We start from the raw sequence: 16,694 nt of genomic DNA on the forward strand, positions 1-16,694 counted from the left end.
TATTGGAAAATGGAAATTATTGATTAGTTTATATTAGAAAATATAAGCTAAATTAGTGTAATTTTGTAAGTTAACTATTCAAAAAGAAAACAAATCATTTAATAACAATTTAAAAATAAATTTGAATATATCTGTTTGATCATTTTTGTCATCAAATTGAATATTGGGTTGATGGGAAGTGGGTGCCTTGTTTTGAACCCCTTGACACTAGGGACGGGGTGGGGAAAATTTGAGGATTCCGCATCCTTGATGAGGAGTGGGTGCCTTGCCCTGAACTCTCCTGACATTGAGGACGAGGTGGGGAAATTCAAGGATTCCCTATCCCTAACGTGGAGTGGGTGCCTTGGCCTGAGCCCACCTAACACTAGGGATGGTGTTGGGTATCTTGATTACGGGGTGGGAGCCGTGGGACAGGGATAGGGTGCCCCGCCTCGAATTCGCCCCATTGCTATTTCTATATAATTATTAATTATTAGTGAAATTAATAAAAATGTTAGCTTTTGTAATTATTTAAAGCCAATGAAAATTTCATTTAAAAATAATGGAAATAATAGCAGTTATTAAAATTACTACAAATGATTAATAAAACTAAATTTATTAAAAAATATTTGTTCATATTAAATTAACAATAATTTTTTTTGTAAATCGACATTAAATGAAAATACAATTATTAAAATTTTAAATATTAACAATAACTTTAAAGACTTTTAGTTAATTAACAACAAATTTTGATTATTAATTTATCAATTAATTAAAACTAAATAAAATTATTCAATCTTTCAGATTTTCCCATCAGATCCCCACTAGTATATGTATAATTTGAGTGGGTTCATTGGCCAACCTGAGCCTAGCCTAGGTCTAAGTGCATCATATTACAGTTCAGTCCAGGCTCGGGTTGGGAAAATCGAGCTTGACATCGGGCCTTAAGCCCAAATTTTAGGGTTGAGCCCGAATTGACCATAAACCCGGCCCAACCCACCCGACTTGCACCCCTAATCAGCACCAAGGTTTTAAAAACTGACCCGGAACCAAAACCTCTTGCCACTGGTTTCCAGGTCAATAGTTCGATCATCTGGTTTAAACGAATGACCCATTTCAACTTAAAAAATAAATAATTAAAATAAAAAGGCCAAAACTATTGAATGGATCGACGGTTTGACTGCCCGGTTCAGCAGGTCACTGACCAATTCAACGGTTTTTTGCCAATGACAAGATTTAGGATAAAATGAAACCCTTAGGCGATTCTTGAACAGAACAGTCTAACCCTCTGAATCAACGACAATTCGAAAACACCGATCAGCACAAGTGCACAACCCCTGCCGCATCGTAGAAAATATTTGACTCCTATTTGATTGGAGGAAATGCATCGTAATAAATACATTTTACATATAGAATTTAGGGATTTAGTGTAGTGTTTAGTGTTAGGGTTTAGGATGTAGGCTTTAGGGTTTAAATGTGAAAATCAAGTAGTTGTCCAACACTTTCGACTGTGGGGAAAACGCCAGCTTAGCATGTCCTGGCAAAAGAAGCAATTTTAAATCCAAAAATTTCCCTTGTATTATTGTTCAGACAATTTTGCTCCCTCATAAAGTTGTTCATAACAAGACCCAAATCGATCAAACCGACCAATCCGGTCCGATCCAACCCGAGTTGGCTGGCTTTTCTTCAGCACTGGTCGGTTTTAGGTTATAAAAAATATAAATCAATGGTTCGGTTTGGTTTCGATTTTCATGTGTGAAAATCGAAACCGAATCGACCCGAACCAACTTAGATATATATAATATATTTCAGATATTATATATATATATATATCAATATATATATCTGATATATTTCAGTTTTAATATATATTTCAGATATATATTTGTGGAAATATATATATATATATATATATTTCAGCTTTATTTCAGAAATATACATATTATATATAAAATTTCTGATATATAAAATATCAATTTTAATCCATCAAATCATTTTAATTTCCAGGCATCCAACCTTTTCTTTCTTAGACTTGAATCCTTTACCATTCACACCGAGAGAATCATTCACAAAACCGACACAAACCGATTCAAACCGATCAGGTCGGTTTTACTTAATACTGGGTCGATTTCGATTTCATTTTTAGGTAAATCAACCAGGTCGGATCGGTTGGAAAATGCCAGTAAACCAACCCAACCCGATCCGTGAACAGCACTACTCCCTCACTTGCACTTTAATAACCCAAAATTCCTTAAAATGATGGTTCTCTTGGCTGGTGTAGCATGCGTGTAGATAAGTTATTCTCCTATGATGGCAGTAAAAATACCTTTTTGACAATGACATAAAAGATGAGATTGATTCTTTTTGGTATTGCCAGACCTTTCTATATTCAATAACAATACCAGATAGCTAGCTCTTCATCGGTGAGATAGTCACAAGAACTTTCAACGAAGAACAATGTAGGGTACTCATCAAATGGTTCTCCGGTGGTACATTTGTGTAAGTTTGGGTTTAGACGAAAATTAGAAAATGGACAAAGAATAGACAAAAGAGGAAAATTTCTTTGTCCATTCTCATTATTTTTGAAATTTTCATTTCATGCCCCTTGAATTATGAAGAAGGTATTTTGGTAATTTAGCACCTTCTATTAACTGACTTTACAATCGGCCAGGGGGACTTTATTATTCAGGGAACTTCTATTGCAAATTGAAGTACAGGGGGGTATTTGTCACTAAGCCCACATAGTATAAGGGTATTTTTAATAACAGAAATGAACCATGGCGAAAGTATTAATCCTCAATCGTAAATATTTTATTCATTCCACATCTTAGCTTCTTTCTAGAAAACATCTTAAAGATCTTTGTCAAGTTCTGAAACCCAAGCTGGGCCACCTCTTTGTTACCTCCTTCTTCATCCTCTGAGAGTTAGAATCAAGGAGGTTTTCAAGTGATTTTGCCTTTCTATTTCGGGCCCTGCCTGCTTCTTTCAAGAGCTCAGCTAGCCTTTTCTTCTCATCATCAACATCGGGGTTTGCTGTCCCAAGCTTCTCTTCCCTCGCCTTAAGAATATATTCCAAGATCTCAATTGCGTCTTCTACCCTGTAATAACGCAACCATGAAACGTTTAACAAAGTAGATCAAATAGGTGCACTGTAAGCTTTTGGTTTCAGCAATATCGAGTTCCCAGACCTCCTTTTGTGTGGTGTGTGTGTAAGAAATTGGGTTTTCAAACACTAAAATATAAGAACATGTTCCATTGACAAGCCCTGATCATCACAAGTACCAACAACCAAAGTGATAATCTGAAAGGAATGTATGCCCAACTATGATGTCCACATGATTAGGTCAAAAGTAATTTGTAAATTGTTAGCTAACATTCTATAAGGTGTTTCGAGGTGTGACTTAATAATAAGGTTGGATTTAATTAAAATACTTTGACATGAAAAAATGTGGCATCTGGTTACAATTGAAGATCACAACCCATTTTGAAAGAATTACAGATTTGAAGTGTGAGGTCCAACATGATTAAAGTCAAATAAAAGTAATGCGTACATTGTTAGCCAACTCTCCATTAGGTTTTCCAAGGCATGATTTGAACAAGGATGGTTTTAACATAAATACTCAACATGCAAAAAATGTGGCATCTGCTTACAATTGAAATCTTTATGAACAGGTCTAACCAGCTATAAGGTTCTTGTTTACCAATCATAGTTGTTTATGCATTCCAGTTGATGGAATCTTGTCTCAAGTTACTTATTTTTTATTTTTTGCTTTTTGATTGATAACTTGGGATGTTGTAAATATGTCAAAAAGAATGATTTACAGTAGAATAAAAATACGGAGAAGTACAGACAGGCCCACTGCAGATCTATAAACATTCAAAATGTCAAAAACCTCCACTCTATACACCAACGCCCGCCCATGAATTGGCATCAATTCCGAGCTGGCACCTACCTCAACTGTACTTTGGGCCTAAAAATTCTGACCTTGGGCTGAACTGTCAATCTCCCATAAAAATATGCTTCACACCACTTTAAATGATAGGGCAGTCCTAGTCACATCTTGAACCATGGGGAATGATTCAATTTATACATTCATGAACCATGGGGAATGATTCTCCAATACAGATTTCTTCTAGACACATCTTGCTTAGCAAAGGCAACAACTAGGTTGTTGGATGTTGCTTTTAGTTCCCATTCCAGCTATAATGCTTCTCTTACGGTGTACCTATACATCCAAGACTCCAATTAGTTGTCTTGAAACCAACCTACAACTGTCCTGCAGTCCCCTTGGAAATCCCTAAACTCAAGCATTTTGGCTGGTCTTAACCCTTCTTAAATAGCCAATAGTTCAGCCCTTGTAGAGTTCCATTAGCTTATGGGACCAAAAAAGATCGCCATGTTGTTTGTTGAATCATCCTCTTCCGTCCATCCATATGGTTCTCATTTTCTGTCTGTACTTGTTTACAAGTTATACACAACACTGAAACCTTTTTTTAACCTTATCATTCTCTTTCTTTCTTATTTTTCTTTTAAGCTTGTAAGCTTAACAAAGGAACAGAATATATAAACTGCAGTGAATGAAATACAGAGATCAAACAATGCCATAATCTAAATTTCGCAAATCATTCAATATCAAGAGAATGGCAGGGATATTCAATGGGAGTGGAAGCCAAAGATGACACTAGCAGCAAAAAGAAAAAGGCTCAGTTACACTGTATGGTTTCATCGGATGACCAATCAAAGCAGCAGGATACTATAAAAAAGTCTTGGACTTGGGAAAAAGGAACTGTCTTCTAAACCAGCAAATTTTGAAGCAATAATTTTTCTTTGAAATTTGTCCCTTTTACTAGTGTGGTAAAACAGGATTCATGTAGATATAGCATTAAACAGAACGAAATGGCATAACAGGATTCATGTAGTCAACCCTGTATGCCTATAGTTGGGATAAGGCTTACATGATGATGACTAAATGTGGTATTTGCTACCACATTTAGGTGAACAACTAAATGTAATGCCATGTATCCAAAAAAGATTTTAGGCTAGTATTTGCTACCTAACCCCAAAACAGAAAGATTAAACGTGAATACAGCCGAGTTTCCTGATTTATAATCCACCAAAACAGTATTTTAGGCTAGTATGTTTATATCCATACTGTCCACTTAGTTGTTCACCTAGAACCTATGTTGCTTGGACAAAGCAAGGACAAGGATTAGGCAAGATGTCCAAATCCCACACAAAATTTAGACAAAAAGTTGGGAGTGTCTAACACAGATTTAGCACCCATCTTGAAGTGTCCATGAAACAAAGTCCAGAATGCCTAGGGAACACTTTGGCTACATAGTGCTTGAATCACAGATAGGGGTGCAAGTTGGGCGGGCCCAGCCCGAGCCCGAACCAGCCCAACCCGTAATTTTACATGGGCTGGGCTTGGATTTTTGGTCATCAGGCTGGGCTTGGGCCCAAGAAGTCGGGTTTTTTTATTTTTCGGGCCGTGCTAGGGCCTAGCTCTTAGGTAGCCCAAACCCAGCCCAATTATATACATTTATACATATATATGTGTATATATGTAAATGTTGCATACATATTTACATATATATACATACATATTTGTATATATAACATTTGTATAGATATTTTGCATGCATATTTACATACATACATAAATATATGTATATATATTTGCATAAATACATTTATATATGTATAATTTTAGAGTGGGTTCATTGACCAACACGAGCCTAGCCCAGGCCCGAGCCCAACCCGAGTGCATCAAATTACAGGGCGGGCTGGGCTCGGGTTGGGAAAATTGGGCTAGACCTTGGGCTCGGGCCCTAAGCCCAAATTTTAGGGCCGGGCCTGGGTTGACCATAAACCCGGCCCAGCCCACCCGACTTGCACACCTAATCACAGATGACAAAAAGCACTGTCATGGCAATTGTCCTCATATAATGCAATTTGGAACAAATAAAGATCCCCTCATCTTTTCACTTCCTTCTCTTTTTCTTCTCTCTCTCTTTAACAAATAAACTAAATAACTTCGAGGAAAACATAGTGCAGAAAAGCTTGGAATGAAATACACTTACCTTCCCATGGCATCATATGCTGCTGCAAGATTGCTATATACACCAAGAGTATCTGGATGATATGGACCATACTCCTGCTCTAGTATCCTCCTTGCCTCTTGAAATAATTCGGCAGCCTCGTCTATCTTGTATAGTTGTACACAAGCCAGTCCCATCTGGTTCAACACAATCCCCAAAAATGCTGATTTTCTCTCTCCACTGGCTCTAAGCTTGGCAATAGCACTCTCAAAGGAGCTCCGAGCCTCTCCATATCTTCCAACCATGTAAAACATCACACCCATCTGTGCTTCTATCCCAGCAATTGTGCTTCGCTGCCCTGGTGTATCCTCTAACAATTTCATTGCCTTCTGCAAGAGCTTCAGTGCCTCATCAGGTTCATTAACAGCTTCATAGATTGCAGAAATTTCTGTCAGTCCACTAGAAATTTCCTCTGCTGTGGTTCCAGGCACCGGTTTTGTGTATATCCTAAGTGCACTCTCACAGTATGATTTAGACTCCCGGAACTTGCCTGTCTTATAGTAGAGGTCAGCAAGGCGGATAAAAACAGATGCAACTGAAGGGTGGTTATCACCCTTAGTGGATTTGAATACTGTAAGTGCCTTCTGGTAGGAAAAGACAGCTTCATCAAAGCGGCTTAAGGACAGGTAAACATCACCAATGCTAACATCAATAGAAGCAACCACATTGTCTTGCCCATTGGCAATCATGGCCATGCTGGCAAGAACAAGGTGCTCAAGTGCAGATTCATAATCTCCCTTTGCCTCACAGATGAGGGCCATCAACCTGCGGTCAGCTGCTTCTTCAAGTGATGCTGGGGCACTATGCTCATGGTGGATCTCTAGTGTTTTCTTGCACAGACTTTCAGCCTCATCAAATTGCATTGATTGAACATGAGCTTCAGCTAAGTACCTGCAAGTTTCAAAATTAATTCCCTGGTAATGAATTTATGGAACAAAATTATCAGCACCACACTTGAAAAATAATAGCCTTCTCATCAGAAATGCATCAAATAGGATAACACATTTGTAAAGCCAAAAGACAAATTCAATTTGATAAGCCTTAATTAGAGCCCACCTACAGCAATGCATCATTAATAAAGCTTTCCCTGAACCTTTCCACAAAGGTTAACAAAAATGCTATTTTATGGAGTTCAATTGCATTATTTTTTTAATGCCAAATTGCCTTGTCTTCAAGTGTAGAGTTTACATTCTAAACGCTGATGCTGTTAACAATTACTTTTCTACTGATGGTCGGTTGATACAGTATATCAATAGAAAAGTGACTCATTTGTAGCAAATTGTCACTCGTCAGTAGATTTATGTTAAGTTACTTACAAATAAGGAACTTTATATCATCAATTATAAGTTAATTAATTTTACATAGCATGACTTCCGTCAGCTAAATTGTCAAAGCTATTTAATATATGGGAAACCTAACCTTATTACTTTTGTACCGATGGTCATTAGGTATCAGTATAAAAATTGTATGTAGAGAATCAAATTCCCCGTTATAAGACAAATTATGATTGCCATTGTTGCTGTTGTTCTTAATGAGGATGGTATTGTTCTTGTTATTGCAATTCCTATTGCTGTAAAACCAAGTCCAATCTTTTTTTATTTTTTGATGAATTACCAAGTCCAATCTTTCGTCTGCTCACAACGGTCATAATGAAATATACCAAACCACCAGTACTGCTTAAATCTTTTATCCCGTCTATGTGAACAAAAGATTTCAAACGTATTCTCTTGGCAAGAGGTCCACAAGTATAATATAGGCTAGGCCAGTCATTGGCTTGTTGGCTCCCGTGAACAAAATAGTTGCTTTTCTGTTCCAAGAACACAAAAAATGTTACATTAATTAAAGCCATTTAATCACCTGTAGCCTGACGTGGCTAACTTTTTGGCCACGTGATATATCAAAACTGCTTACATTGAAGCTTGTTCTCTAAACAGTTCAAAAGATACAGCAATTGTTGTGATCAGTGTTTCGTTTTTAGATTTTTTTCAAACCTGTTCAGGGGGTCGGTTTAAGGCCTGTCTTCCCCAAACCCTGAAATGTATCCAAAAGGAGTTCCGCTTCAGTCAGGGCAAAGCCCACTCAGGCAGCTTTTACTGCCTTGCATTGAGAATATCTCCACACTTGTGTGCTTTATTTCATGGGGAGATATTCCCAATACAAGGTTGCAAAAGGCTGTTAGAATGGTGTAGGCACAGATTTGCCCTGATAGAAGCCAATAGACCTATTTTCAGTCGGAGAATGCCAACATCCGGATTGGATGGTTTTTGACTATGTCAACGTTTTTTTACCAAACAATGGGTTTCATGCAAACAGGACCCAGAATTTTGACCGGCGACGGTTTGAATGGTTCAATTGACTGGATCAATATTGGGTTGAAAACACCAAAGATCAAAATTTTGCCCATACGAGTGGCCCATCAATATGGAGTTCGGCTTCAGTTAGGGCAAAGCCCATTCGGGCAGCTTTTACTTAGGGGTGGCAACGAGTCGAGCTGCTCGAGCTCGAGCTCGAGCCCAATTCAGTGGCTCGATTGTTAAACGAGCCGAGCTCAAGCCTAGTAGAGCTCGACTCATGAGGCTCGCAATCCAGATATATATATATATATATATATATATATATATATAGTAGAGCTCGACTCATGAGGCTCGCAAGCCAGATATATATATATATATATATATATATAGAAAATAATATATATAATAAAAATATTATAATTATTAATTATTATAATTCTTAATTTTTTAAATATAAAATAAAAGAAATTATATATAATTTTTATTTTTATAATATTTGTTCTAAATATTTTTATTTTAAAATATTTATAAAATATAAAACGAGTCGAGCCGAACTCGAGCTTATGAACTCTTGACTCAAGCCAAACTCGAGCTCAAGGTTCTGGCTCGAACCAAGCTCGAGCCTTATAGAATAGTCTCGAACCGAGCTTGAGCCTTATAGAATAGTTTCGAGCCAAGCTCGAGCCTAGTACTATTCAGCTCGGCTCGGCTCAAATCCACCCCTACTTTTATTGTCTTGCATTGAGAATATTTCGGCATTTGTGTGCTTTATTTCATGGGAGATATTCCCAATGATAGAATGTTGTGGCACAGATTTACCCGGATAGAAGCCGATCTCTTAGTGCGGAGATATTCTCAGTGCAAGTGCCCGAATCGGCTTCGCCCTGACTGAAGCCGAACTCCTGAAAATATATGAGCGAAATTCTAAATCACGAGGCAAAGAATCTGCCAACATGACATGAACAAACCGCGCCAGTGGGCCAGTGCTCACATCCAGCCAAAAATGCAATATATCGCATCACGTTATTCGGAAGGGGCGCACGTTAAATTTCAAGAGGGATCTTTACTAACATGCGCCCGAGAGTCGGCAGTGGCATCTCTAGCCGGTGAATGGAGATACTGCCACTGGGCACCGGAGAAGGCTACTCACCTCAAATCGCAGGCCATCCCCCGCCGACGTTCGTCGTTTCCTCTTCCTCTAACATAACAAATACATACAATGCAACCAGAGCTCAAATTTATTCAGGGGCCGCGCTAATCTGCGCGATGTGTAGGCACTAGGAACAGAATACGAAAAAGGGTAAAGGTAGAACGGACTGCCTTGAAAATGGAAGGCTAATTCTTTTTCCCGCTAAACGATGAACAGCGTTGCTGATTGTTTTCTGTAAACATGGTACATGGATTATGCTATTCCTTACCCAAAAAAAAACATGGATTATGCTAAGCTAACGTGCACTATGCTAAGCTAACGTGCACCAAAAGCAAAAGAGGCATGGAGTGAACGGCACCTTACCTGCACGTCTCTGCAACTCTTGGATCTGTCTCTCCTAAAGCCTCCACCTGGATCTTCAACCCTGCAGTATAGCAGGCTATAGATCGGTCGAGTTGTCCGAGCATAGAATGTGTGTCACCAAGCTGCATATAACCCGAAAACGCCGCAAGCGCGTGATCTGGTCCTCTCGCGACATCCGGGACCCCAATCGCCCGCTCAAGCACTGGGATCGCATCATTGAACCTTCCTAAACTGCAGTAAATCGCCGCAACGACGTGCAAACTCATTGCTAGCTCCAAGCTCGATTCGCCCTCCCCTGCGCAGCGCTCGAAGGATTTCGAAGCTCGGACCGCAAAATCCAACGCCTTGTTTGGGCTGTCTCCGGATGCAATCGTATCTCGGGCGAGTTTCAGAAGGAAGGGCCCGAGATCGGAATTGTCGAGGGATGACTCGTCAATTTTCGGGTTCTCCGGTGTCTTCTTCTTGCCGGAGCTCCGGCCCGGCGAGGGTGTAGCTCGAGATGTGGATGGAGATGGGGTTCTCTTCGGAATTGGTGATCTAGTCTTAGGGTTTAGGTTTTCCAACTCCACTTCATGGCTTTGGAACTGATGATCGCCGTCGGTAACAAAAACTCGAAGCGGCGTAGCTTCTGGTGGCGTCTTTACCGAAGCCAGGCCAGGCATCCTTCGAAGTTGGCTATCAAAATCCTGTTGTTTTGCTGAAGACAAGGGAAGGGAAGGGAAGGGAGGGAGAAAGTTGCAGAAACGCCCTTGATGTTGAAGGTGGAGGGCGTGAAGAGTAAAAAGAGAGAAATTAGGGATTATTGTTTGCTACCGCTCTCAAAGATTCGAAAGTTGCTTGCAATAGACTTCTCATCACCGGACACAGACAGCCTGAATATTTAATTATTATTAATTAAGTTAAAAAAACAAAAGAAAAGAAAATTAATAAATAATCATCATCTACTCTGGTTTATTAATTGTTTGCTTATTTTTTTTCACGAAAAAAAAAGTTTACGTGAAATTTTACGGTTTAACCGTTTGCTCTTTGCCCTGGACCAGGGATAGAAGGGACCCGCACAGGGACCATGAGATAGGACCCACACGTGAGTTGAGGCCTAGGGACCCACAAGGAGACCAATCAGGAAACAGTTAAGACTTAAGACCCACAACCACATGTGATGTGAATCATCAATAAACGAACGAGGTCCACGTATGGCCCAATTGATGGGCCAATTTCGGCTTTGGTGCCAATTACTGAAGAACAAAGGTGCAAATGTGCTTGTGTCAATAATCATAGTGCAAACTGATTAGTTACGTCCGAAAGATGAATCCGGATTTCTTAACCACAACACTGGCCACATTCACCGAATTAGGATTATAATTTATTATTGTTTCAAATATACGTATTATTACAGCAGAAATGCTATCCAAATTAAATAAACAAAACGTCACTGTAACATTTATTTCTGTGTAAAACACGACAGAAGATGAGAGACCCGAGAGAATTTGGACTCATTGGTTTGTATACTTTCTATTTCTGTTTGTTACTGCTCTCATCTGTAATAACAAAAACAAAGAAAAGAGAATTTGAGTGGAGTCGCATGCCCTGCGGGTCATTCAAGACATTGTGACATTCCCCGGTTCCCGACCCGAGCAATATTCGAATGCGAAGCAAGTGCGGGTACTCATGGATCGGTTGAACGCAATCCGAATGAATGTTTAATTAGGCTGCGTTTGAAATTGGTGTAAAAGCATACGGACGATGTTTTACACTCAACTATGAAGAGTGATTATTACATTTTTTGAAAATCATGATATCATTGGTGTAAAGTTTTATATCGATTTTATTATTATAGTATTTACATTGATGATTAATGTAAAATTTTAAGTTTGATAAGCTTTTACACCGATTTATAATGTAAAATTCCTCTCCATCCAAATACATCTAAAATCAAACCGAAGTGAAATTTTATATCCATCATGATTATAAATTCCTTCCAAAATACTAATAAAATCAAATTGACGTAAATTTTTACATTGTTTTTTATTTACACTGATTTTAAGCTCAATTTGGAAGGAATGCAAATACATACAAAATAATACAAAATGTAAGGTTTTACACTCTACATCATGCTTTTTAAAACTGAACCGATCAGGGGTCCAGTTACCAATTCGAACAATCGGCCCGTTCTGACAAAAAAAACTGAAAAACAGTCAAAACCGTTTGAACGATTAACTAATCAGTTCAGCGGTTTGTTAGACAGTTTTGTATGCCCTTAGCTTCAATCAAATTGATGTACTTTATGAGTTTATTGTAAATGAATAAAAGTGCATATTTGATTCATGTTCCCTTTGTATGTTTCTGTGTAATACCCTTAAACTGGACACTTAATAAGACTCGTGTTAGTTTAGAATGTTCACAGCCAGTGGGTCGGTCTAGGGAGACATATCCTAACAAGGCTGACACTATGGTACCGCCAAGTCGGTTGGGGTGGCTTGTCTCAACTACCGGGGTGAGACCCTAGGCACATACAGTGTGGGATTAATTGAATCTTTGAACTGGACCAGATTTCCAATATTGTCCTGGACCTTGGAGATTGATGGGCAAGACTGAAAAGTTACACCCGACCCCTAGACTCGATTATGATACTGCACTAGGTGTCGGATTGGACTGTCTTTGATATACCAATCAGTGAGATCCTTAGCGGGGGTCAAAACCTGGGTATGTTGGGACAGTCTGAGAATTCATCTGAGTGGGTGATTATAGTGATAGGATCGGCCCCTTTGTTGGACAAAGGTAATGATCGGGGATGCACTCTCACTGATGGAAACCAAGACTGCCGACAGCCGATTTCAATCGTTGAGATTTGTTTTGCAAAATATATTTTATATGAGATATAAAAAGTATATATATTATGGTTTTGAAATGTTTGCAAAAGGTTTTAACTCCCGGGATCCATACTTGAGAGAGTGCAACACTGTTCTTTGCAGCCGAGGGAGAGGTCATCTCTTGTCGGACAGTGTATGATCATTATGGGTTGAGAGGTTAAGTGTAAGGCAATTGAAAATAATACCTGATGGGCTAATCTTGCATCTGCCCACAGTCCCTGGGTGTTACAAGGTGGCTTGGCCCAGGGACCACTTAGGATAAGTGTTGGGCTCATAGAGCCCATCTGATGGGTTTCAGGGGGTGCACTGTCCATAACAGTGTATTCGGCCAGGCCTTGTAACAAAGGCTGGGCTGAACCCATGTGGCTGATGTGTAGATCAATGTTTGGGTCCCACGCCATATAAGGAAGCCCAACTGGGCAGTAGTTTGGAAGGTTTAATGAATACATAACCCTAAATGGGCCTTAAGCCCATTTTGAACTGGGCTAATTTGATTAGTTTTTAAGGGGCGAATTCTGAGATAAGATCAGCTGATAGGATTGGGCCCACACCCTATCCACTCAGAGAGTCCAAGATCTAAATGAGATTTAGATTTGGAAACTTCCTAATTAGATTAGGAACTGACTGATCTAATCTGCAGATAAGATAAGGTTTATCCCTTATCTTAAAGGGACTTCTAATCCAGATATGATTTGGGTTAGCAACTCCTAATGGGATTAGGAGCTTATCCTTTTAAGTCTATAAAAGGAAGAGGGGGCGGCAACCTTTAGACACACAATCACCAGCAACAATCTTGTCTTCAGAGCTGAGATCACAGAGGAGAGAATTCTGCACCATGCAAATTCTCTCTAGCCGCCTCCTTCCTGCAGCCGCCGCCTATAGTAGTTCGATCTCCATTGCTTGGGAGAAATCAAGATCAGATCTTGATTCCAATCTTTTGGAGAAAAGATTGGTAGGAGTTGTATTCACTAGCCGCCCAGGTGATTCTTGTGAATAATCAAGTTCTTAGGAAGGACACTGTTGATTCTGCTCCACCCTACACTGCGCCATCTTCAGTGGGAGCAGATTTTGGTTTCTACCTTGGGCGTGAACACCTCCGTTGAGAGATATTATTTCTCTGTATCATGTATTATCTCTCTCTCCTCCTTTTGGTTCAGATCTGGTTCAGTTTATGGTTCAAGAATGATCATTGAAAATATGATTTTCTAAATAGGGAATTTGATTCCCAGTTGAAGGGAAAGAAAAATTTTTGAAATTCGCCCCCCCTTTATTTCACAATCTTGGGCGTCCATATGATGGTTTCCTATCCCTTCAGTGGTATCAGAGCCATGGTTCAAATCTTGAACCATTATGTTTCAGATCTGAACCTGCGCAATTAGGGAGAAGGTGTTCTACCCAATTTGCGCAGATATGGGTTTTGGGAAATTTGCTCCCAAAACAGATGGGCAAATAATCTGAAATTAATTTTAAATAAATCTGATTATTATTTAGAATAGTTCTTTATAATTTTCTGGATTTATGGGTTGTTCGTACAAGAGGAGATCGAAATCTTGATTTGTGTAGGGAGAACTGCAAGATTTGCAGTTTTTGAATTGAATTTATTACATTTGGTCTGTAAATAATTTTTTTTTTAATTTTAGACTCAATGTATAGGCATTCGATCTGATGTGATAATTAATAGAAATAGGATTTCTATTTATTTTTTATTTTGGATCGAAGATGGCGGCGCAGAGAAGGAGATTTCGCAGATGGGAGATTCGCTATTTGCGATTTGCAGTTTGAGAAACTGCAATCTGTGATCTAACCTCTGTTTTGTAGGATGGAGTGTGCGAACAGCCCTGATTAACTGTTTTTGTTTTTCTTTTATCAGTTATTTAATTTCAGATTATTTTCTTGAATTAAGGATTTAATTAAAAATCAAACCCTAGACCCATTCGAACCAAAATTGGTTCAAACTGTTTGGACCAATTCTAGGGTTTAATCAAGGCTGAAAGTCAGCCCTAATTTTCCCACTAATGGGCCTAAGGATTGATATTTAATTAAATGGTTAATTCGGCCCAGCCTGTAAAGGCCCAGTTTTAAATAGTTAAAACTACAAAAGCCCATTTTAAAGGATAAAGCTATATGGGCCGAACTGGGTAACCCTAATTCAGCCCATATACCTAGATAATATTAATGGTTAATATTATGGAATTTTAATGGGCTTCCAACGGGCCTTACAGATAATTAATTGATTGGATCAATTTATCCCTGCATAAGATGTATGGATGTGTGATGTGCTGCGTACATGGGCCATAAGTACTTGGCCCATGCTCATTTGACAGTGGCTCTTGTGCACACCATGGCTGAATGCACATCATTGCCATGGTGTCCCTTTTGGTCATTGGATGACTTCCCTCAGTGATGGGCCCCACACCTCATCAAGAGGTCACGTGCGGAACCCTAGCCGATTAGAGGCCCACCGAAATCTAGCTTTATCAAACTAGGGCGTAATTTTGTTCCCTCCAGCTAATATGAGTGCATGTGATAGGGAGATTCATATGATGAACTCTCTAAAGGCCTTCTATCATTAGCATGAGGATGGGTCCTTCAGTAATGAGGAAACACACCAGAAAATGGGCTATCCATTTGCTGTTGGGCTTGTCTGAATGTTTCATAAGATGATAGGGGCGTCATAGACCGATGCGGGAGGGGCTTCACTAGAAAATGGGAACTCTCTCACGGTACCTTGGCGTTCATGAATATGATGGGTAAGCACTCACTGGACAGAAAGATTTACCTGAAAACGGCTCTGAACCTTGTCTGACAGAGGCCAAAGGGAAAACTCATATGATGAGTGGATATGATCCTTCACAGAAAGGTGGTGGGGTTATGCAGCTGAAACAGTTGGCTCCATGCACCCTATGTGACTTCCCACGTTTCCAGAGACAACCCGTAGTCTCCGTCACTGAAAAAGGAGGAAATCTCAGAGATGAATAAATGGAAATGGATCATGGATTAAAATCCATATCTATGAAATGAACATGAATCAAATTAGGTTGTGGATTGATGTTTTCTCTTTTATCAGAAAATGGCAAACGGATCTTTTGCAAAGCTTCTTGATGACAACAAGCTTAAGGGCCCAAACTACGCCGACTGGTACAGGAACCTTATGCTGGTCCTAGCTTCAGAAAAGCTAGACAAAGTGGCAAAGAATCCTGCCCCGGAGCATCCGGGAGACAAGGCTTCTGAGGCCCGAATGAGAGACTATCAGGAATGGGAGGAGAAAAACTCCCTAGCCCGGTGTTACATCATCGCTTCCTTGGACAACCCAATACAAAGGCAGTTCGATCAGATCGAACTTGCCAAGGACATATTGGACAGCCTAAGGATGATGTATGAAGAGCAGAATCGTTCTACTCGGCAATAAGTCTTGAAGCAGTTCATGACCACTCAAATGTCCAAGGGCCAACAAGTTCACGACTATTGTCTTCGGATGATGGGTTACATCAACGAACTGGAGGCTCTTAGATGCGTGCTAGACCTCGCAACCCAGATAGACGCTATCCTTAATTCTTTGCCTCATTCCTTTAATCCGTTCATCATGAACTATAACATGAACAAGCTGAATGTCAGATTGCAAGAGCTCAGCAATATGTTGCAAAGTGCTGAAGAACTGATTAAAAAGGAAGAGCCTGTAGCTATGCTTGTTGAAGCTAGCAAAACGGGCAAGAGAAAGAGAAAGGCAAAGAAGCCTCAGAAGAAAGCCACCAAGGGCAAAAAGCAGAAGAAAGACAAAGCATCAGATGCATGTCACTTCTGCAAGAAGACCGGCCACTGGAAACGAAATTGTCCTACCTACCTAGAATCCAAGAAAGGTAATTTCGAAAAATGTGTTATAGAAACCAATTTATTGGTAGCTTATGCGTCCTGGTGTATTGACTCTGTGGCTTCAAC

General features: G+C 39.5%; 1 protein-coding gene across 1 annotated transcript; it reads right to left on the reverse strand.

Moving 5' to 3' along the window:
- Positions 1–2,768: 2,768 nt before the first annotated feature.
- On the reverse strand, positions 2,769–10,816 carry LOC148881018 (protein KINESIN LIGHT CHAIN-RELATED 1-like). The gene is made up of 3 exons (XM_088963225.1): positions 9,889–10,816; positions 6,064–6,972; positions 2,769–3,077 (listed from the first exon to the last, which is right to left on the reverse strand). The coding sequence occupies exons 1-3, from the start codon at positions 10,548–10,550 to the stop codon at positions 2,843–2,845; spliced, it is 1,806 nt and encodes a 601-aa protein (XP_088819351.1). The 5' UTR covers positions 10,551–10,816; the 3' UTR covers positions 2,769–2,842.
- Positions 10,817–16,694: the final 5,878 nt, after the last annotated feature.

The sequence above is a fragment of the Nelumbo lutea genome, chromosome 1, assembly GCF_056320005.1.
Source record: "Nelumbo lutea isolate HS-2025 chromosome 1, American lotus-T2T, whole genome shotgun sequence".
In the NCBI taxonomy this organism is placed as follows: domain Eukaryota; kingdom Viridiplantae; phylum Streptophyta; class Magnoliopsida; order Proteales; family Nelumbonaceae; genus Nelumbo; species Nelumbo lutea.